Source organism: Dicentrarchus labrax, unplaced genomic scaffold (assembly GCF_905237075.1).
Source record: "Dicentrarchus labrax unplaced genomic scaffold, dlabrax2021, whole genome shotgun sequence".
NCBI lineage: Eukaryota > Metazoa > Chordata > Actinopteri > Moronidae > Dicentrarchus > Dicentrarchus labrax.
In genome coordinates, this window is record NW_026136706.1 from 18,928,739 (window position 1) to 18,951,308 (window position 22,570).

At 39.3% G+C, this 22,570-nt stretch overlaps 3 protein-coding genes across 5 annotated transcripts; 1 reads left to right on the forward strand and 2 right to left on the reverse strand.

Annotated features, from left to right (window-relative positions):
• Positions 1-159: 159 nt before the first annotated feature.
• Positions 160-6,625, reverse strand: cd247l (CD247 antigen like). The gene is made up of 7 exons (XM_051404957.1): positions 6,280-6,625; positions 2,200-2,294; positions 1,614-1,646; positions 1,445-1,468; positions 1,305-1,364; positions 1,177-1,206; positions 160-552 (listed from the first exon to the last, which is right to left on the reverse strand). Exons 1-7 carry the CDS (start codon positions 6,341-6,343, stop codon positions 466-468), a joined length of 393 nt encoding a protein of 130 aa, XP_051260917.1. The 5' UTR covers positions 6,344-6,625; the 3' UTR covers positions 160-465.
• Positions 6,626-9,559: 2,934 nt separating this feature from the next.
• Positions 9,560-16,413, forward strand: lamp1b (lysosomal associated membrane protein 1b). Its single transcript, XM_051404956.1, has 6 exons — positions 9,560-9,966; positions 12,587-12,780; positions 12,871-12,999; positions 13,189-13,255; positions 14,175-14,342; positions 14,441-16,413. Exons 1-6 carry the CDS (start codon positions 9,906-9,908, stop codon positions 14,578-14,580), a joined length of 759 nt encoding a protein of 252 aa, XP_051260916.1. The 5' UTR covers positions 9,560-9,905; the 3' UTR covers positions 14,581-16,413.
• An 838-nt stretch (positions 16,414-17,251) lies between these two features.
• Positions 17,252-21,828, reverse strand: grtp1b (growth hormone regulated TBC protein 1b). 3 transcript variants are annotated; one of them, XM_051404952.1, is made up of 8 exons: positions 21,663-21,828; positions 21,009-21,157; positions 20,760-20,918; positions 20,135-20,259; positions 19,705-19,801; positions 18,965-19,137; positions 18,680-18,865; positions 17,274-17,806 (listed from the first exon to the last, which is right to left on the reverse strand). In XM_051404952.1, the coding sequence occupies exons 1-8, from the start codon at positions 21,722-21,724 to the stop codon at positions 17,705-17,707; spliced, it is 1,053 nt and encodes a 350-aa protein (XP_051260912.1). In that variant the 5' UTR covers positions 21,725-21,828; the 3' UTR covers positions 17,274-17,704. The 3 variants fall into 3 exon arrangements, with proteins under 3 accessions (XP_051260911.1, XP_051260910.1, XP_051260912.1); XM_051404951.1 differs by having other exon boundaries at positions 17,252-17,806; positions 20,760-21,154; XM_051404950.1 differs by having other exon boundaries at positions 17,252-17,806; positions 20,760-21,157.
• Between the last annotated feature and the right edge of the window lie 742 nt (positions 21,829-22,570).

Below are 22,570 nucleotides of genomic sequence, written 5' to 3' on the forward strand. Positions count from 1 at the left end.
CTAATTGGTAAATGTTGGTATGCTAAAATAACCTGACACACCTGCATGCTAACATCGTCATTGTTAGCATTAGCACGTTAGCCAGTGCTGTTCCTAATTACCGCCTCATGTAGCCACTAACATGGCTGTACTGTAGCAAAGCAATGTGTGGAGGATGTGTAAATGCAGAAATAAAGAGTTTAATCTCTAAGAGTTTATGAGCTTACAGCAAAGTTAACACAACATTATTTTTGATTAATACAATACAAATGAAATATGATGTAAATAAAAACAGGCTCATTACAATATACTGAAAGCCCAGGGTTGTCTTAAAAATTACTCTTTTTGTCCAAACTTTCTAAAACACAAATATTTACTATTAATTGATTTTCAAAATATTAGCTGATTAATCTGTTAATCAATTAATTGTTTCAGATCTTTGAGTGTTGCTGTCTCTTGACACGGGAGAGGCCATGCAGGACATCATCAGGGAGACAGAGGTGGTGGTGGTGGTGCTGAAGTACCGGTGATCAATGATTCATAAGGGTCTTTATCCCCCTGAGCTTCGGTCGGCTGCAGACGGGAGAGACAAAGTTAAAGCTCTGCATCGATTGCAGCTCTCTATCTCGTGACATCAGGGGCGGAGGAGTCTGCATGTTTTAATTCACAGTGACTACAGATAGCTCATGATCACCATAATTGGTGCAGTCGTAGCATCCTACCGGTTTGTTGTTTTATTCACAATAATAATATAAATAACATTGCGACAGACTGTCTTTCTAGAACTATGAATGTAGTTTTTGTGTAAAGTTTCTCTCTAATAAGCCTTTTTCACAGACAACATTTTGCATGTCACAGTAGGAAAACCACAGGTGTAAATAATAAAGTGAATGATATCTGAATTCCATTTAGCTGCTTCAGTTTCAGGGTCCTGGTATTGTTCACGCTGGCTCACTGTCATGACTTAGTGGGCCACTTGAACAGAACAGAGCCATTGTTAATGTTATCAGTTACACCTGTTACTGTTATTTAAAGATGGTTTGAGATTATAAGCATCATCTACTTACTAATAGACCGAAACAATGTTGATTAAATGTATTTTGAGGAGCAAACATATTTCCTGTTACATATCCCACAACTGTAAGAAGCTTATTTAGTTTAACATTAAAGAGACTTTGAGTGAGTAAATGATCTTACCTTTGCTTTCTTTTTCTTGACAGCTTTTTTCTAGAGATAAAATACGACATAATAATGAACAGTTAGGTGCCATGAACAGGCGAGAATGCGACCTTCAAAAGTGTCCACGGGCAGAGAAGGCGACTTACCTTTTTTTTTAATGGTTCAAGCACCTGGTAAGGATCAGCATCCTTTGGTCTCTCCAGCTCCTAGAGAGGAAATATGACATTATAAACACATACGTCACAGCAGAGTTAGACATCATCAGTGGTGTGGGAGTCCTCCTCACCTGGTAAATGCCTCCATTCTCTTCCTGTTTAGTCAGTTAGACACAAAAAAAAGTTAAATAAGCTTATCACATAAACATGTACAATATGTCAATCAATAATCAGTGACATTGGTCCTCATGAGCAGTCACTGTCAAATATAAAGACACTGAGGGAGATGATGTGACTTACAGACGCATCAGCCACAGGTGGGACGTAGGAAAACTATAGAGAGCAAGAAGAAAATATAACAAACATTTTATAAATGAATACAATAAATATATACGTATGTGTATCATATATATATCATATACATGTCTGCAACTTATTGGATCTTTCAGTAACTTTCATGTTGACAAATAACAAAAGTTCAAACTTATGTCTTCAAATTAGTCGATGTCAGGATGTGTTGCTTTTCTCTGTTTTATATTATTTTTAATTAAATTAGTGAAATAAACTGGGCTTTTGACTGTTGGTTGGATAAGACAAACAATCTGAAGATGTCACTTGGCACTCTGGGAAGGTGTGATGGACACTTTTTTAAATAGATGAATTGTATAGTTGCAGCCCTGCTTAAAATGGCTATTTTAAATTGTTTACCAATGTGAAAACAGAGAGAAACAAGCACAGAAGCCTTAATCAGGAATTTATACATTTCGAAAGAATAATGAGTCATCAAGTATTTTCCTGTCAGTCAACTAAACAATCCACTAACTGTCCTTACAGCCCCAGTCTGGTGACCCTGAAGCCTGCGTGCACTTCCCGTGCTGTAACTCACTTTTTCTCTGTAATAGAAAGCCGTGGCAATGATGCAGTAAATAATCAGGATCCCGTCCAGGAAATAGCAGGTGACCGGCTCAGTGAAAAAAGCATCTGCAGGAAAAACAGAGAAGACAGTTATTTAACTGCAGGCAGATGTTGGAGGTAAATAAAAGTACACTCAATGATTTTATGTTGTGACACTTGTCCACCACAAACATTTCAGAGAGAAATGTTCATTTTAATCCACCACTTTTATCTGACAGAGATACCAGTTGCTTAAGTGTGCAGATCTGTATCTAAAGAGATAATAGAATTTAAGATAAGTGTCTGTCCCCAGCAGCCAAATTCATGTCACCACAGCAGTCTTTCTGTTTTCAACAGTAAAATAACTGTTTAAACGAAATTAAATAAAAAAAACATAACAAAAATATTAACAAAAGCTATGAACATTATGCATAACAATATGTTGTTGTGTATCCAAGAGTTGTGCAAATATCTATGAATATGTAAAGATAATAAGTGCAACCCTAAAGTCCTCGTAGACCTTTTTCACACATTGACTTAAAAATAAAAGTTTTACTAATAACATTAACAAAATGTCCCAGTAGGTGAGCCAGCAATACTAGGACCATGAACATGTCATATGTTAGGTTTATAAAATATGATGTGTCCTCTAAGTCTTATTTTCTTTAAAAAGTGCTGTAAGAATTTTCCAACCTCTGAGTGTTTTCTATAATGTACATTTTCATTTAATTCTAGAGCAGTAAATTGTCCTATTACAGACACTCAATTCAAGGACATTTTTAAACAAGTTGATATAAATAAAAAATGTAAAAATTATAAATTCAATATAACATAACATCATTCTGCAATGGCAGATTTTTAGAAAATCATATATAATGTTTACACAATAAAACACCATCAAAGAAACAATTTCTCTACCTTTGATACTTTATGTACATTTTGCTGATAATTCTTTTGATAAAAACTTTTACATAAGTAGGACATTGATTGCATGACTTTTACTTTGAAATAAGTATTTATATCATTTGGAATTAAAGCTTTGAATACTTTTGGGTATCAGTAATATGTCTATATATGTATTAATATCTGTATCCTCACTGATCACAATGAACAAAAACCTTGTATTACCAGTTTTGGGGAAATTTTTTATTTATGTTTTATCTGTTTCTGTTCTGTTTAAATACTAACTTTTATCAATTTTCCAGCTAATAGTTGTTTATTTTTGCTTAAGTAAAAAAAACTGAGTGCAGAAAATTTACTTGTAAGAGTACAAGATAAGACTTCACATCACAGCAGCACAAGAGACACGCTATTCAGATAAAGCACCATTTAAACAACACAACTAAATCAGAATTTAACAAAAATATATTTAAATGAAAGCTATATGTGTGCTTAGATCATTCTACATTACATTGGAGAGAACAAGTAAACAAGTAGGAGCAGTTTATGGACTACACCTTATATAATGTGTGTGTGTGTGTGTGTGTGTGTGTGTGAGAGAGAGAGAGAGAGAGAGATAATCCGTTAAATGACATACAGGATGTCCATTTAGCAACATAGGATGGAGGAAAAAAAGTACTATAGCGAGAGGCACATGAGAGAATTGAGTAAGACCCCTGAAACAGGAAAGAAGAGACTACATATCTGCAGTTCAGTGAATTAAGTGTCTTCCTGTGTGCTCTGAGGTTGAGGCTTGTTTATCTCTGTGTGCGGTTGGAACAGAAGTCATGTTGTGACAACGAAGCCAGTGATGGTGATTCTTTGAAGCTATAATTTCCCATCAAAGTTTGATCAACTAAAGTTGTTTCAGGATGTAACTTTTCTTGTTTCTACTATTTTTAATCTTTAAAAAGGCAAATTGTGTAATTATAGTTATTAACCCACTCAAAATGAAAACTCTTGAGCTCACCTTTCAGCTTTGCTTTATCTTGCTTGCAGCTGTTTAGTACAAAGATAAACCCAAATCTGTTTTTTTTTAAGGCTGCGGCATTTCATAAAAGATAAATATTGTGCATTATATTCTACACATTTCCCCCGAATTCAACCTGAAATTCTATCTCTAGTAGAATTTAAAATGTGGGTTTGAACAACATCTGGCTGAACATCGAGTTTAGAAGTTTCACACACTTGCATGCTTTCTTACAGAGAGATAAGAAGCTCTGATAAACTCTCATGTCTGCCCACCAAATATGACGCTACAACCAGCAGCTGGTTAGCTTATCTTAGCATGAAGACTGTAGACAACAACAGGGGTAAACAGCTAGCCTGACTATTGATCCGTGAGTTTTAGAGATGCTGGTTGGCCCCATTGAGTTACCTTTGGACAAATCCAGGCGAGCTGTTTCCCCTGTTTACAGTCTTTGTGCTAAGATAAGCTAACCAGCTCTTGGCAGCAGCAGACATATTTAAGACTGGTATCCAACTCTCCCTGGGCCACCCATGTCCTGGAGCTGGGTCCTTTCCGCGCCGCATCGGGTTCGCTTTGCTGTTTGTCGTCCCCCGACCCCCTGTGTCCCTCTTTCTGGTCGGGTTTCTTTGCTTATCTCATCCAGTAAAAGCAATAAAAATACTCCCCCCGAACACAAAAAAGAAAGCGCCTATTATAAGTATATTTCATAAGTATATTTCCCAAAATGTCAAACTAGGAGCGGCCTACTACAAAGTCATGATGTGCAGCCAAACATTGTTCAAACTCTCAAAATTTTATTTCAAATTCTACTGGAGATCTCAAATCTTCCAAAAACAAACGTGATATGTTAATGATGAGCTGGAACAAACTATTACACAATCAATATGTTACTGTCAGACAGTGTGGAGTTTCATTGATCGTATGTGTGTACTGTACTTTAATTGCTCTCTTCATTGGTAAAGCCAACATTTCCTGATTAATATTTAGTAATTGTTGCTAACTCAGTCTGACGAATATAATAAATACGTATCTGAAATTCTTTGATATAAAGCAAGATATCATCAGCTAATAGGAATTAATTATCTTGGAAATCTAAATGTCACAAGATTACAAGTACGCAGCAAAGTTGTGAATACATTTATATGTCCAGGCAGCAACTCTCACAAACACACAATATAGTGATTTTTTCTGCTGTGGGAGTTTCAATGTTTTATCTTCTAACATCGTGAGTCGCTGTGGAAAAACGAAACAGTGGAAATTCACCTTTAGTGTTTTTAAATGCGGAGGGAAATTATTTATTCATGCATGCCTTCTTGTAATCCCTTCATCATGATGAACCCCACTTAAATACATGGCAGGACATGAAAGTGGTTTTTGATCATTTTGAAAATATTTTTTCACAACCCCTCCTAACTACGACATGAAAGAAAAGGTCTGGGAAACATCAAATGCACACAAACTTCAACTCATGAAATCTCAAACTTCTCAAGTTAAACCCAAAGGAAAGAAAGTACATTATAGTCAGACACATATGGAATTATTTATACCAAGACACCTTATAAAAGGCAGAGTAAGAAGAATGGAACAACCAAACTGCCTCTGCAGTAATTTAAGATCAATAAACATTATGTTTATCTTCAATGGTGTATTTTTTTGTTTCCTGTGTTTCAAATATAGAAAACAATTTTTATAACCCTAAATGGAAAATGTAATTATTCTCCATGTCTTAATTTCCATGCCTTGTAAGAAGACCTAAAATAGCTCTACGTTTTCCATCAGATAATGCTGTGTGCAGAAAATATCTCTTCTAATCTCTCTTGCTCTTTTGCAATGCAGGAATCAGACAGGTGGTCTCATGTGTACTGCTCTGTATAGATATTACTTCTCCAAAAAAGTGAGTGAACAAGTGATTTAAAGTATTTAAAGGGCTGAGTGCAGTGTGTTCTCTGCGCAGAGAAGGTCAATGTTACGGAAGACGGCAAAGATTTTCACATCAGTGCATAAATATAATAAATTCAACATAAGTCCCCTAACACCTACTGACTCCTGTCCAACACCAACCAGGTGATATGATTGTCCCTGAGCACATATGAAAACAATTCAGCCCTTTTTTTTAAATTCAAAGAAAACACAAAATTTCTGCTTTGTATTTGCGCCACTTACCTTTACAGGAACCCGGCACCAGGAGCACAAACAGCACAAACACACCTGTCCTCTGTGCGTCCATGTCTCTCCCACCTTGTCTCTCTTTCTGTCTGTGTGTAGAAACAAGGTTTTCTTTCTCTCTCTCCTGGTTGTTTTCTGGTTGCCTCGTTCTTGTTTCCCCCTCACTCTGATCACAGGAAGTGGCTGAACTCACTACCTGCCAATGGACTGAGACGCTGGCTGTGTGAACTTCAAAGCATCATACAACCTTCAACACCCACAGTAAGTCTCACTGACTGCGTTGTGTTCAACTGTTTCCCCCCAAAAACCTGACAAAATGTATTCTTCCAGGCATCACTCATGAGATATAACAAGCAGGGTGGCTTACGTGTACAATCAGGTCACCTTTTTTTAAACAAACCCACACAGTTACAGATGTTGGGTGGGTGCTGTGATAAAAGGTGGGTCAATCTTAACTGGGACAACCAACCTGAATGAACAACCATTGATATCTCTAGTTTGTGGTTAACATTTTATTTTTACTCCCCTATTTAACATTCAATATTAAATCAATTATAATAGATGGTTTATAGAACATTATACCACTATAGTTTAGTTATAAGCATACATAAGAAGAGATTTAAGTGTTTCTTTATGAATTTTTACAACATCTATAAGCTGTTTTTATTAATGTTTGATAACGTTTGAGAATTTCCTTTTTATCTGTGACAAATTCTTTATAAGATACTGTTCAGAGTCATTCATTATACAAGATTACAGCTATGTTAAATGTTGTTATCAACCTGTTTATACACCAGTTAAAGATGCTTCATAAGAGGAGTTATAGTTTTAATATACAACATAAATGCCCTTACATCTGCGTATGACTGCATTATAGCATTGTTATGAATAAATAGTAGTGGTTAAAATAAGGTTTATATTGCTGGATTCTCTTCAAACAACTTGCTATATGTAATATTACAAATTATAGCAGTACTAGATTATAAAATAGGCAACAACGTTTATGTGAACTGATCCTTTATAACGCTGGGACATTTACAGATACATTGCAGAAGTCAGTTAAACTGAATTTTCCGAGGCTTTTACTGGGGTGCACAAACTATATAAATGCAACCTGTGTCACTGGCAGGCAAACTAAACCACAGGTTATCAAGAGAGTAAAAATCTGATTGTGCAGATTATGAGGTACAAAAATTTCCTGTTGGTTTACAGTCAACTAGAGTAAAATGTGAACATCCCAACAGCAGCCTGCAGAAAGACTGATCTGACACTTGTAGCCAGTTACAGCCAGTTTAAGTAACTGTGTGCCCAAAAGGTCAAAAGATAGGTTGCCCCTATGATACTTAAATGTTAGTGTGTGTCTGCGCAAAGGAAGAGGGTTACAGACATGAGACCTCTGCATCTTTCCAAAGTGTCGTGTCTCAAGTTGCATAATCACACTGATCTGTGACACTTCAGGAAACTATTGAACCAGCAGGCTGATGAGTGAGGCCAGCTTAAGTTGCACAGAGAGGAGACTTCATTTTACACTGGTGTGTAAAATGTTTGACTGAGGCCTGACCTCAGGAGCCTTTAATTAGATGCCCACATCCAAACTTCTGGACCCCTGTTCTGTTAGTTAAATCAAGTGAGTATCATCCTGTGAGGGGCAGAGCCAACAAAACTATTTACATTCATTTTGTATCTTATATATCTTGCCATAATGTACAAACATCCGTATGTCCTGTATGTAAAATCTTAATCTGCAAAGTAACCAGACAATGTGGTAAAGCTGTCAAAAAGCAGTGATTTAAAAAGGGGTTAAAATGGACACACTCAAGTAAAGTTAAAGTAACTCATAATTCTACTTAAATACAGAACTTGAGTGAATGTGTTTTCACTAGTAGGTACGGGACGATTTGAACATTTCGTGTCACTGTTATCTCGGCCAAAATAATTACGATATTATCACGATAATCCTGAAAATATACTTTATACTTTTCAAATGGCACTAAAACATACAGGAATCACCTTGTTAAGAAACACACATATTTATTGCATCACAGAGATAAGGCACCTCGTCTCCTGATCTATACTATTTCTACACATCCAGTTTAAGTTTGTGAGGGATACAACAGGGAAGCCGAGCCTTCAGCCCTGCTGACAGGGTTAGGAATTTGGACTGCCTGGAAGGATGCTGGCTACCCCTTGTACCCTTGTTCAAAGTAAATCAGGAAATCAATATCAGACTGTATGCTGGTGAGCTAGACAGCTGTTTCAAGTCTAACCATGTAAGGATATTCACAATTATTCACAATTATCACAATATTGGAAATTCGCCACAATAAAAGGATCTTGTTTTTATCGCTGTACGTGATAATATCGCATATCGTCCCGTCCTTATTAGTGTACAATAATCACCTGAGAATAAGAATTGTTGTTTTGTTACCTTAGAAGGAGCCTTGTTTATCTACAGACGCCACAGGTCCATGGAGTCCATCATGTTGAACCCCCACGTTTCTACAGTAGCCCGTAAGGGGCAAACCAAACACTGGCTCTAAAAAGCAGCTTTCACATTTAGTAGTTTCTTTTAAACACTTGAATGAGGAGCAATATTCAGTTTCACCACTAGACATTAAATCCTACACACTGGTCCTTTAAATGAAAATATCTGATAAGGTTAGAAGGGAAATGTTTATTTAGTGGAACTGATAACAACTCATAAACATCTGAAACATGACTAAAAACAGATTTTATAAAAGAGATTACAAGCCAAAAAGTTCAGAGATCTCTGTTTAACCTTTAACAATGTATTTTATTTGTTTTTTGGAGTAAAAACTACAACAGTTTTCCCTCTGACTCGTAGAAGAGTGTCTGATCTCATATCAGCATATTAGTTTATATATAACGTTAGTAATGTAAAGAACACACACGAACATAAAACTACTCTTCTACATGAAATAAGTGTGTGTGTGTGTGTGTGTGTGTGTGTGTGTGTGTGTGTGTGTGTGTGTGTGTGTGTGTGTGTGTGTGTGTGTGTGTGTGTGTGTGTGTGTGTGAGTGTGTGTGTGTGTGTGTGTGTGTGTGTGAGTGTGTGTGAGTGTGTGTGAGTGTGTGTGTGTGTGAGTGTGTGTGTGTGTGTGTGTGTGTGTGTGTGTGTGTGTGAGTGTGTGTGTGTGTGTGTGTGTGTGTGTGTGAGTGTGTGTGAGTGTGTGTGTGTGTGAGTGTGTGTGAGTGTGTGTGTGTGTGTGTGTCGCTGCTGTTCACCACGTGACTTTCTGGGTGTTTCTTAAGCTCCTGTGTCACATGATCGTGACGTCAGTCTGTGCAGCGGCGTTAAAGTGTGACAGTCGAGAGCAACTTCACCTCGCGACTGGCATTCACAGACAGACAGACACAAAATAAGTTTAATCTTACAACCAGAAACGAGAACATCTCTTCATCACCTCAAAGTAATCAGAGTTTGAGTTTCCTCCTCCTCCTCCTGCTGTCTGTTTGTGACGCTAACGTTAGCCTAGCTAGCACAACACCTAGCCACAGAGCTAGCTCAGTAAGCTAGCGGCGCCCTGTCTGTTGTTGTGTTGCTGTGATTTCACTGACGAGCAGCTGGGACTGAAAACCCGACACAAACAAAAGGAAAAAACATGTCTCAGATCGGCGGTGTTCAGTCATGGTGCCTGGGTGTAACGTTACAGCTGGTTTTAGGTGAGTATTGATCCCGGTTTATGTATCATTAAATACCTGGAGAACAAAACAATAAGGTCACACCTGCCCTCAACCAGAGGGGCTGGGTGGGTAAACGTGTGTGTGTGTGTGTGTGTGTGTGTGTGTGTGTGTGTGTGTGTGTGTGTGTGTGTGTGTGTGTGTGTGTGTGTTTAACTAATCAATACACCGACATGTAGGGTATTCTGCATAGGTTGTCAGACCCTTTACATGCTGGATAAATGAGGCTGTGCTGGTGTTTTAACTCATAGATGCTGTGTGGATAGTTGGACTGTAATTCTGCTGAGTTCACGTCTCTGTGGCGCTAGTTTGCGTCATTGTGAGTTCAGTCTGCGGCTGTTCAGTCAGTCACAGAGGTTGAATCCTAAAGCCCCTGTTCACTAGTTATTGTCCTTTGTCCTGCTGTCCTACTACATGGGAGACTAGAAGTGGAGAAATGAGAGTGTAGGACATTTAAATTCATGGTAATCTATAATCAAAATGGAGGTGTTTCTATTAATAGTGGTGGGAAGTAATAAATGCATCAAACTCTGTGATGCTGATTCAAGACGTATAAAATAGTCTGCTTCTAATAATAATTTGTCTGATATGGGGTTTGTTCCATTTCAAAATGGCTACACACAAGATGTCTCCTACTTCACTGAAAAGTCAATGTTCAGTGTTCAGTGCAAAGGAGGTTTCAAGTTTCCACATCACACTCGTGGTTGCATATTGGACTGCGAATGGCTTCCAAACTAGTTGGGATCTCACGAAACCATCTGATCTGTCTGCGTCTGAAACTGAGATTTAAGGTGAGCCCAGAGGAACTTTCCCACTGCAGCTTATGTTAAACTCTCACATCCTCCTGCACAGGGAAGGTGTTCGGTCAAAGGTTTTGTTTGATCCCCCTAAATGTTAGTGTATGAAATCCACTTGACAGTTGATGGCGCACTAGAGCACCAGCATCTCAGACCAAAACAATGGGTCTTTGTTAGTCTTTCCAACAATCACCAAGGCTGGTTTGGTAGAAATAATCCCTTTATTCACCCCGTTAGTTGTGGCTATGCAAACAAACCAGAGAGAGGCTGCGACTCAGGCCCAGCTTTTGCTCTGAAGGACCGGGATGCGATCGCAATGAGGAGAACGAAAATGCATTAAAAATACTGGGTGAAAATGTAATGGCGAGATCGGGTTGTATACATTTTTTTTCTTGACATGCTTGTTTTTGAACTTGTCCTAGTCAAGGCTCAAAATTAACTTTTTTCCTCAATGTCTCACAATTGTCCCAAATTCTACTTTCAACGGCCCCGGACTTAACGGCCATTGTCCAAACCTGAAGTTGTTTTTTTCCTTCTACATAATGAATATAGTTTAATAACTTTGTTTCAGTAACTTGTATCACTTCATTGACTCACTCTGGTCTGCCGTGGAAGTCCTGCTAGTTGTTCTCTACATGTCTATCTGCATAAAACACTAGAAGTGCACTCTGTGTTTGGCCACAATCATTTTATAATTCTTTTAGTCACAGTTACTGTTTTTAAAAAATCTACAGAGGGAGGCAGAAGATCAAACAAACTACTTCAATATTTACAAGCTATAGGAGCGCCCTAATCCAGAGATCTGGAGAGTAAGCGAGAGAGAGAGGTCAAACAAGTCCCACCTGTCGCACCTATTCACTGCCTGCAGCACAAGAGGAGAGGGAGAGACCACGTATACTACAGTTACTCTGAGCAGAGTGCTTGGGAATGAATTACAAAATGATGCATATAATTATATTTCTCTTCTTATCCCTGGTGATCTCAATGAGTCGCTAAATTTGTTGCTACTCACTTTTTAGAAATAAAGCCACAAAGAGTTTGGCAATGCTGACTCTCTAAGATTGATTTTGTGTGTCTAAGGGCTCATGTAACGCCGTGTAGAGCTCCTGCTGACGTCACCTCACGTTATTTGAAGTTGAACACCTAACATTTAAAATTATATATAATCGATGAGTCTTAAATTTAATAAAGTTAAGTGTTGAATATTTTCTCTTGCCTGCTGTAGACAGTAATTGTTACTTATAAAATGTTATTGTATCCAATTGCAGGCTGTCAGGAGAAGTTAGACTCCTATCAACTAAAAGTTGGATTGTGTGTGCAGGAGGCTGTTTTTTTATCCTTTTCTTGTGCAGTCAGCACCATCAGAGCTGCTGCTGTCTACAGTACGAGGCTCATTATCTTATAATGGGAAAAAGTGTCGATTTAAGCAAGAACTTAAATAAATTCATAATTTTTCATTGGTTGGTTAATCCATCCATTTTCTGCCACTGATCTGGGTTCAGGTGGCTTTAATTTAATTAATTATATCATTAGGAGTTATTAGTTATTATTCTATATTGCTGTGAGGTACTGAAGCAGCTTCCTAAAAGGCCTACTGAAATGGCCTAATTGTCTGTCCTGGTTTTCCATCATACCTTCATACTTTGACCAGTATGGTATTGAATTGCATTCTATGTGGTTTTTAAATAGTCTTAAATTTAACTTTGTGAACCCTGCAGAAACCCTGTATTTATTTTTTTATTTATTTAGTATTGAACCCCTTTCATCTCTGTAACACTACCCTCATAACTGAATACCCTCTTCAGCTGCCGTCCTGCACCAGGGTTTTGCTACTGTTGCCCCGCCCACAACTGCCCAGACCACTGCTGCACCGCACAAGGAGCCCGGCAGACCCGAGAAAGGAATCTACCACGTCACCAGCAGCAATGGTACTACCTGTTTACTGGCATCCATGGGTCTCCAGCTCAACATCACCTTCAGCTCTGTCTCCCAGAATAAGGTGCCTGAACACAAAAACTCAACAGTCTGAACACTGCAGACACAGGCTTAACAGGTTTGAAATGCTGAATGTTCCACCATTGATTTGCAGACGGTGCAGGACGTCGTGAACCTTCAGCCCAATGTGACAGTAAGCTCTGGATCATGTGACTCAGAAAGCGCCTCCCTGCGGCTCACAACGGATGCAGAGAAGACCAACCTCACCTTCTTCTTCAGCCTGGTAAGACACTGTATCTGCCTTCATCACAACCACGTTATAGAACCCCCCCCCTTGTGACATTTAGCTTCTTGCTTTTTATTTTCACCCTGTGCTTCCTGAAACTGCCACTAGATGGCAGCTGGAGCTTGAGGTAAACTTGCTTTTCTTGTAGTTTCACTGACTTCTGGTGGTCTTGCTGTTTTTCTCCAGAATACTACGTCCAATAAGTACCACCTGAGCGAGGTGTCTCTGTCAGCGCTCTGGCCAGACATGAAAGGTGAGTGCACTTTATCTGCCAGGATCTATACGAGTATAATAAACACCATCCTATCCTGTGATCCTCATCGGTTTATGAATGTAATCAGGGTTTTTGTTGGCTCAAAGTAAAGGAAAGGTTGACACAACAGCTGTAACTCACTCTAATATAAGGAAAATAAATATAAACACACAGTTAGGATCCATATGGGACGTATATGGATCCTAACTGTGTGTTTTATATTTATTGTGTATCTCAATCACTGACTTTGATTTGGTGTTAAAATATTTACTAAATATTACACAGGAAACAGTTTACTTTACTCCCTTATATGTTACATCTAAGCTGATTATTTTCTACACCGCGGTGCTTAAAATCTACTCTGAAATACTAGAAAAACAGGAACATCCGTATGATATGATGTAATCTAATACAGCAGCCCTGCAATAAATCCTGCCAATTATGAAATATTGAGTTTGTGTTGAAACTGTGTCAGAGAGGTCGTGATCCAACGACATCATCTACATTTTGACCGCCATCGACAAAATCGTTAACCTGGTTGTGCCTCCATCGCTCTCTTTCTCCTGCAGCGGTCCTGCAATTCAGTCTGTAACACACTTACAACGTTTTGCTAGCAACATGAATCATGTTATATTTTCAATTAGCCCACCTGTAGTGATTGTGTTGCTTCAACAGTTGCTCTTATTGTAAAATGGGTGCAATTACTGTTGCGATCATCAGGTCTTTAACAAAACAAGGTTTAAATTCTCTATGCCAGAGAAAAAAAACTTAAATCAGACGTCATCCTCCTCTAAAGTTTATCTCCTTTGTTTTAAATCAGTTTTCACATTTCTCACTCTGTATCCTGTCTCTGTTCCTTTTGTTTAACCGTACCCCTCTTCCTCCCTGTAATCACTCCCCGTGCTGTCCTCTGCTTTAGAGCCCTTCTCGGCCCGTAACCGCAGTCTGGACTACCTGCGGGGAACCCTGGGGTACTCATACATGTGCCGTGAGGAGCAGACTCTGAATGTGGCCCAGGACCTGTCCATCAACACCTTCCAGGTGCAGGTGCAGCCTTTCGGCCTCACTGGAGATCAGTTTGGAGCAGGTAAAACTCTTCTGTCTGCTAGAGCGTGATAAAATACATCTACTGCGTTCTCGCTCTAAGTTCTCCCATCTGGTGTGTTTTTTTGTTATCTCTCTCAGCTGAGGAATGCCAGTTGGACGAAGATGACATGTTGATCCCCATCATAGTTGGAGCTGCTTTAGCAGGTCTCGTCCTCATCGTGCTCTTAGCCTACCTCATTGGCAGGAAGAGGAGCCATGCTGGCTACCAGACCATCTGAGGTCACTTGTCACTCTCATGTTCCCGCGAGGCCAGAGTGCACTATCCCACCCTTGAGATTAACCACTGTTTTACGAGACTTAACACCCCACCCAACTACCCCTGTCCGCCTCTGTCCCTCCATCCTACCATCTCCCTGCCTTTGTGTGTGCTGTTCTTTGCCCTCATCGGTAACACTAGTCATTATCACTTTGTGGAGGTTGATATGCTCTTTCTGAACTGACTGCTCATAGAAAAAAAGGGGGGGACTTTTTGGAGATTGCAGTGAAATGAGGAAAAATCTCTTTAATGGTACGATGTGAAGCAGGGGATGGGTGTTGATCAGAAGGTCCATGAGAGTTCTCAAGTTGTAGTTTACTATTTATAATTTCTGTGAAAGGAATTTTGAGGGATTTAAGGGAATTGCTGCTGTAGCTTTTCTTATTTATCTGCTTTTGGGTTGCCATTTTTAATGGCCTTGCCCTGAATGAGGTTTGTTATTGTAAAAGGGAATATTTCAGGCTGTTTAATTTAATCCACTTCAGACAGTTGGGATCTGACAGTTTTTTTTTTATTGCAACTCTGCATTAAGCCCAATAGTGCAGATTTTAGGGAACAGACTAAAAACACAGTAACCCATTCATTAAGAGGATATGTGAGGGGTCTCGTTAGTGACCAAGACGGATGTAGGGATTTATTTAGTCCACTGGGATTGGTGATGATGGGTACTTCTCTCCCTCATTAAGGTTCTGAACACATTTTGTATGGAGAGTACAAGTGCAGTTGTCAGCTTTGTAAGATAATTATGTTTGGGCAGTTTGGCCTTTTTCACTTCCTTCTTAAAGGAATAGTTTTTGACACCACTCTCATGTTTGCTGAATACGAAGCTACAGCCAGCTAGCGGTTAGCGTACTTTAGCACAAAGAAAGTGTTTTGTAAGGATTAAACAAGAGATACCTTGTGTTGATTCGTGAGCTTTAGAGATGCTGGTTGGCAGATTTTGGCGAGAGCCGGGCTTGGCGTCTCCCCGTTTGCAGTCTTTATGCTAAGCTAAGCTAACATCTCCGTGCTGTAATTTCATATTTACCATACAGACATGAGAGTGGTATTGATGTTCTCCTCTGAATCTAGGCAAGAACATGAATTTCCCAAAATATCAAAGTATGAGTTTAAGTGAGAGTAGCCTCTCTTTTGGATTCTGCTGTTACAATGCGCACACACACACACACACACAGACACACACGCACACAGACACACAGACACACAGACACACACACAGACACACACACACACACACACAGAGGAGTTGCTTAAACAATCTAAAACAGTACTGTCTTAGGTGGACAAAAAAGCTCAGGACATCACTGTCAGAACGTAATAATGTTGTTGTTGTAAGTGTTACAGTCCACCGGGTGGTTTCTGTTTGTTTTTCCTTCCCCCTGAATGTGGGTCCACTTGGGATTTTGGTTGCTGAAGGGAAAGAAGTTGCACTAAAGTCCGGAGAAACAGCCCCATGTAATGATTAAAGTGGCCAAATATGCTCTGGTCAGTGTTCATCAGTGCCTTCCCAGCTGTAACATAGATGGGATTAAAGTAAAGCCAATACCACAGACATACTCACTCACTCACTCACTGACACCGTGTGCTGTCATGTCTGGGTCATTTTCTTTGTGTCACACATGGCCTTCATGTACTGTTACTACCATAAATACACATTGTTTGATGTAGTAGAAGAAGTGTTTTTTTATGTGCCCCCCCCCCCCATCTAAATATCCATGTAGTGATTTAATAAGGTTTTAATGGAATTGTTTGAACTGTTTTCTAAAGGAGAGGACAATAAAAGTGACTGAATGACTGTTTGATTTTTTGTTTTGCCTTCATACAATTCATCAGCAGTCAAACCTGTTCCTGGTTGGTCTTTGTTTGGACTTTTTAGAAGTGTAGGTACAACATAGGTTACAACATTATTCGGAAAACAATCTGAATAAAGATTCTCTTTTTAAATAGTTAAACCTTCGGTAGTAGGTTTTATGTCCTTGAGCTATATATCAGTCATTATTCAGATGCGAGAATAAAGGCCAGCAGGTCTCTGATCCACAATATTTTAATACTGTGGACTACTTCCAGAGCCAAAAGGTGTTAAAGCGGTAATGAAAAAGATGGCCAAATGTGATTAAAATAAGCGATCACAGATGACACAAAATGATTACAAAGGGATGCAAATGGATAAAAACAGACAAATTGACTACCGATGTTTTCTTAGGGGGGGCCTCGGGGTTGTTTTACATGTCTATGTTAGGGGGTCTGTTGTCTGGCTGTAGGCTGTTTACTGATGTTACCTCATACTAGAATATGTTAAGTTGTTTATTTGGCTTTCATGTGTTACACCAAATAACTGTTAATAATGTACGATTCATTATTACCATAATTTGACAAATATGATGGTAACTATTGTCGTCTTTGTCTTTTTGAGACATGATTGTTCTACGACTCAGCAGTCCTGGGGGATGTCTAAATTTAGTATAGAGCTACAGGTTTAGAGTGAACTATTGTTTAAGACTATCATATTTACACTGAAGTTAACACTTCCCTGTACCTTTGTTTGGCAGAAGCATTTTTGAGGTCAGCTAAATCAGGAAAAAGATTAGGCCCATCATTAAATTTCTGTTAACAATAAAAAGTGACACACAAGGTTCTGTAAATGAGGACCCAGCGAACTGTAAACACCTCATTTTACTTCATAAAGAGAAATGGATGGTTAGATCAGTGTTGCAGTGTAAGAGACGTTCATTCTCTTTTCCCCATAAAACACTCAACTATTTCTCTGCAGTAAAAACAAATTTTATCACTCCCATACAATAGCAAAGTCATGCTACTATAAGTCCAAGTAATAGAAAAACAGCTTTTACTTTCTTTTCTTGTGGGATGATCTTGAAGTATCTATAGTAGCAGAAATATCCTCAAACATGGGACCATGAGCAAAAGAGGTTCAAAAAGATCTTGAAACATCAGTTGACAAGCTTCCTTTAGATATCCGTCAGTCTTCTGGATTAGTTAATAGAAGCAACCAAGAAGCCACCAGTATGTCCATGTTGGTAGTAGTTAATTGTTCCTGATAGTCCCAAATAGAAGGTGGACCCAAACCTTTACGGATGTCCAGATTCTTCCTCCAGTATTCGTTGTCTACATTTCTCTCTCAGTTTATCAATAGTTGCCATAGACAGGCTGCCAGGTTCTGTAAAGATTTTCTGTAAGAGAACAGAAAAGGGTTAAGGTTTAAAATTATTCCTTTAAAGACATATACACACCAATCTGTGTTTACATGAAGCCTGTAATTCATTATAAGACCTCAGGCAGAATAAGCTTCATGCTCAGCCATAATAAACTAGCTCCGGCTAAACTGTCTGAAGGAATCTCTTCACCATGTACGGGTTACATCTGTCGGTTCACTTTTGGTAAATCTGTTATCCTCTGTGCAAGCTGACCCACTGAGTCAAAGATGTTTCCCAGGGAAGATGCACCTTTTTCTCTTCTGTTGTTTTCTATTAGGAGCAAGTGGTGAATCTATCTCAGGGTAACCATTTTGAAATAGGTGACGTGCACTAGTCTCAGGGATATAAATTAAATATTTGGTTTAATAACTGAATCAGTAGTGTATTTTGATGATGCTGTGTTAGTTAAAAAAATAAAAAGAGCACAGTAGTGAGTACTGTAATTGCTCTGATAATCAATTCACTTTTTTTTTTGAGACAAAAATGCCAAACATTTGCAAATTCCAGCCTCCTAAATGTGGATTCCTTGCTTTTTTTGTATTTTACTGTACATATTTGGGGTTAGAGCTTCAGGAACTTTTGATCTGCATTACATGTTTTTGTACATTTTATAGACCAAACAATTAACCAATTAATCAACAAAATATTCATCTGAATAATCAATAATGAAGAAAAAACAAATTGCTGCAGCTCTAATGTCCCTGACTTAATGCAAAGATTTTCCAGTGGTGGGTGGAGACTTTGGGCTGATATTAGAACTGTTTGGAGGGAATAGTTAGCATCATAAGGGCAACATTGGCCAGCCAGTGTTTCCTCATTTGTTTCTCTGACTGTCTTTTGTCATCGTACCTGCATGAAGGTGTGGCAGTCCAGAGTGAAAGCACCACAGGTGATTTGTTTGAAGCACTCGCACACGTCGGGCAAAGAGCGAGCTCTCAGGATCTCCGGCTGGTTGTGAATGATGAGAGTCAGAGCAACACGGAAAAGAACCTTGGAGCCCTCGTAGAAAATACAATCCCAGACCCGCAGGACCGTCTGCAAGTACGAGAAACAAGAAGTCAGTAACATGATGTGCTTCAACATGACCACAATTTCCTCATTTGTCTCTACCATTAAACCCCAACTCTTCCTCACCTCAATTGGGAGTACGTCAATGAAGAGGCAGATGAACCAGCGTGACACCACCAGTGTCCATATGCCGGGATACTGGGCCATGAGCTGCCCTACTGCCGGAGCTTTAGCCTTCACCAGCTCCCCAAGAACCTCCTGGTCAGTCTTTAGGCCCAACATTGCCGGGCTGTAGTAGTCTACAATAAACCCAAAGTGGGTGAGTTTGCCTTTGTCTCTCTGCAGTAGTGATACTTGTTGGTCGGCCTTTCAAGCACACTTGGGAGCTGGTTTTGTTTCTGTTTCTAAGATCAAACCTTAATGTTTCAGATTGTTGGGTTAGTCCAGAAATTCTCGCAAGGCTCCAACTTGGGTCCACCACTCTACAGTCTTAACTAGGGGTTATCATGAGCAAGCACTATTATATACTGCAATTGTTATGGAGATGACGTACAATTGACGACAATGCTATTGTCATTACTACAAATATTTTTATTTACCTTAAAGCTGCAGTAGGTAACTTTTATAAGATAAGATCTCATCTTTCCTTCCCTTACAAACAGGAAAGCATGCAGACCATTGTTACAGGCTTGTTTACTGTACTGCAGCCAACATGCACAATAGCAACAAACCCAGTGTGACCTGAGTGGAACCTCAATTAGTATAATCGGTAACACCTGTCTTTACCCTACTATTCCATGTCAAAAGGGCTGCTGTCAAAAAGGTCTACTGTGTGTGTGTGAGCATTATAAAAGAAAAACCTCTACCTGGGAGCATTCTGCCCAACAATGCATCCATGAGCCAGAATGACTTCTCTTCATCTTTGGTGATGATGATGAGATAACCTGCAATGAAGTTCATTCCCTGGAAGAAACAGAGCCAGCCAAATACATGGCAGAATTTATGCTGAAGCAACACATTTCCAGAAGCTTAGGTAAGGATGTAACGTTAGTAAGGTCTGCCTTCATTTGGTTCAAAGAGTTCTCAGGTTGCTCCTGTGGCCAAAAGCTGTGTGACTTAGGTATACATAAAAATGAAATTTCCTGTGCAGGAAGCTGATAGAGATTAGTGAATGTTGCTCAGAAAGTCATGCTACATTTATTCCTACATGTGTATTCAAATGATTATTGAACAAGCCAGTCCTGTTCTTTAGGCAAACAGACATCTTGTTAAACGAGAGGAGCGTCATCTCTTCACCTGACAGTACCCCACCGCCTTATTATGGTGTCCGTAGGCCAGCAGCACATTGTACAGAGCCCTCTGCAGGCTCGGTTCTGCTCTGCTCTTGAAGAGGACGTTGTCAGGAAAGGTCCTATGCATGTCTGCCAAAAAACATGACAAGAATTGTATTGACATGGACCTGTGTGTCGATACGAACTGAGGTATGGATGGTTCATACGAAGGTGCATAGTGGATGGTAGTGGGTAGGCTTTTTGACTTATTGTCATAGTAGGAAAGTGGTTCTCATTGTTTTGTAATCACTAACAATGATAGAGGAACCAAAACTGAGTAATATCGATCCAAGTTAATTTTTAGTGAAATACATTCATTCAAGAAAATTAATTTAACTGATCCACTTTTTTCCCACACCCCACCTACAGTGGCTCTATGCCTCACAGTTTGAGGACACTGTAGTAGAAAAGTACAGGTTTTATTAATAACATTAACAATTCATGTATCCAGTAAACCAGCATGCACAATACCAGGACCCTTAACTGAAACAGCTACATGGAATTCAGCCATCATTTTACCACTTTACACCTGTGCTTTTCCAACTGTGACATGTCAAAATCACTTCCTTTAAAAAGGTCTGTTGTCTCACCTATGTGAATTGTTTCCTTCAGCTTGGCGTCGTGCTCCATGGCCAGCAGAGACTGGTAATAAGCCGGGTTGCTCTCTAGTCGTTCCTGCGCCCCACTAGCTGCCATCCAAATCCTGGCGCGGTGCTCATTAGGCACACCTTTACGCACATACCTTTTCACTTCCAAAACACATTTTATAGTTACATCACATAAACACACCAGCATCAGGAGGCACCAAAACAAAACAGTGGTGTGTTGGTTACTTGTACCTGTCAAGTTCTTCTCCACGTGTGGTTTCTCCTGCAGCAGCTTGGACCATCTCATCGACCTTCTGTTGAGGACGGCTACATACTCATTCATCATCTCCTTGTAGGATTCAAAATCATGATGTCTCTCAAAGCCATAGGGGTCAATCCTGCTGGGGCAAATCCATACAGTCCAGTACCATGTATGAATGACAATGCACAAAGCACAACTGTGGAGGACTGACAGCTGGGTCACTTTCCTCCCCACCCTTCTTTCTCTCTCCTATTCCCTGATGACAGACACTACAACAGCCTCTGCTGGGTCGGGTTTCTGTAGCCGGGAGATCAAATGCCCCGGCTGGATGATTAGACAGTTTTAAATTTCTCTCAAGTGGGATTAGGAGCAACAAGTACAATTCAATCTAAAAAGTAACTTCAGAAAATGTCATACATTTTCCACTTAACAGCTCTTAGCTATGATATTATACTGAGCTTGGTAGTTGTCTTTTAGTAACATTTTGTAAAAGTAAAACAAAATACAAATGCAAAGAGCTGATGGGGAGATAGGGTGATTTAAATAACTGGTAGTCAGCAACAAGAATATACATTAAACAACCACAAGTTAAATAAAGAAGGAACATGCAGTCAGAGAGAACACCACATCAACATGAAGCTCACCTTTCACTGCCATTATTACAGGTTAGAGACTGAGAAGCGTTTGCTGTCATTTCCCTCTCCATCGTGTCAGGTGCTCCAGGTTCAGTAGTCCACCAAAGCTATAAACAACCTGCACCAAGGACGTTATTTCAATGCGTATTACGTGGAAAAGACTGTTGTCAAGGTAAATAACAAAGAGGTCTGAGTTTCAAATGACTCACCTTACAGTGTTCCCTGAGAGGAGGGGCTAGTTTAAGGAACACCCAGGTAACATCCACAGGTATGTTCTTTATTTGCATGCAAAACAATTGGAGGAAGAGAAACAGTAGTGCTTGCAGGTATCTCCCCTTGTATTATTGCTTTCCATGATATTGAATAATGGATGTACTTGTAGCAGTAGCAATAGTGTAGTAATGACAGCAGCAACTTCACCATTATATATATATATAAAAAAAGGTTTCTTAATCTCCTGCAGATGGTAAAATATTTCAGAACCAGGATTCCCCCACTGCAATGCCATCCCCCCAACCAAATAATTACATATTCTTTTACATATGTTCTGTACATTTTCATTTGAATGTGTTTAATGTGACTATAAATTAATATTTTTATACCAACAATGGATCATGTGACTACTTCTACGATGCTCATATTGATGAACCAAGAGAATGATCATCTGACTCTGCAGTTCCCTTTAGCTCTACAGAGCTTTTAAACATCTTCCCGCTCATTGTGGATGTAGACGTTTCCCTCAGGAGTTGGTGGAGACCAAACCAGAGCTAAAGGCAAAGTTAAGCTTAGTTCAACAGATCAACTCTATAAGGCGATTATGTTCAATTCAATTCAATTCAATTTTATTTGTATAGCGCCAAATCATAACAGAAGTTATCTCAGGACACTTTTCAAAATAGAGCAGGTCTAGCCCGAAC

Bases quoted from the DNA above. Each gene is read 5' to 3' on its own strand.
- cd247l (XM_051404957.1), bottom strand. From the start codon at position 6,343: ATGGACGCACAGAGGACAGGTGTGTTTGTGCTGTTTGTGCTCCTGGTG. The intron at 1,365-1,444 runs GTGAGGAGGACT...TTTCCTCTCTAG, and splicing joins AGAATGGAGGCATTTACCAG to GAGCTGGAGAGACCAAAGGA. The intron at 1,207-1,304 runs GTAAGTCGCCTT...TTTTATCTCTAG, and splicing joins TTGAACCATTAAAAAAAAAG to AAAAAAGCTGTCAAGAAAAA.
- lamp1b (XM_051404956.1), top strand. From the start codon at position 9,906: ATGTCTCAGATCGGCGGTGTTCAGTCATGGTGCCTGGGTGTAACGTTA. The intron at 12,781-12,870 runs GTGCCTGAACAC...ATTGATTTGCAG, and splicing joins GCTCTGTCTCCCAGAATAAG to ACGGTGCAGGACGTCGTGAA. The intron at 14,343-14,440 runs GTAAAACTCTTC...TATCTCTCTCAG, and splicing joins TGGAGATCAGTTTGGAGCAG to CTGAGGAATGCCAGTTGGAC.
- grtp1b (XM_051404950.1), bottom strand. From the start codon at position 21,724: ATGGAGAGGGAAATGACAGCAAACGCTTCTCAGTCTCTAACCTGTAAT. The intron at 19,138-19,704 runs GTAGAGGTTTTT...GGTTTATTGTAG, and splicing joins GTTGGGCAGAATGCTCCCAG to ACTACTACAGCCCGGCAATG. The intron at 17,807-18,679 runs GTACGATGACAA...GTTCTCTTACAG, and splicing joins ACTGCCACACCTTCATGCAG to AAAATCTTTACAGAACCTGG.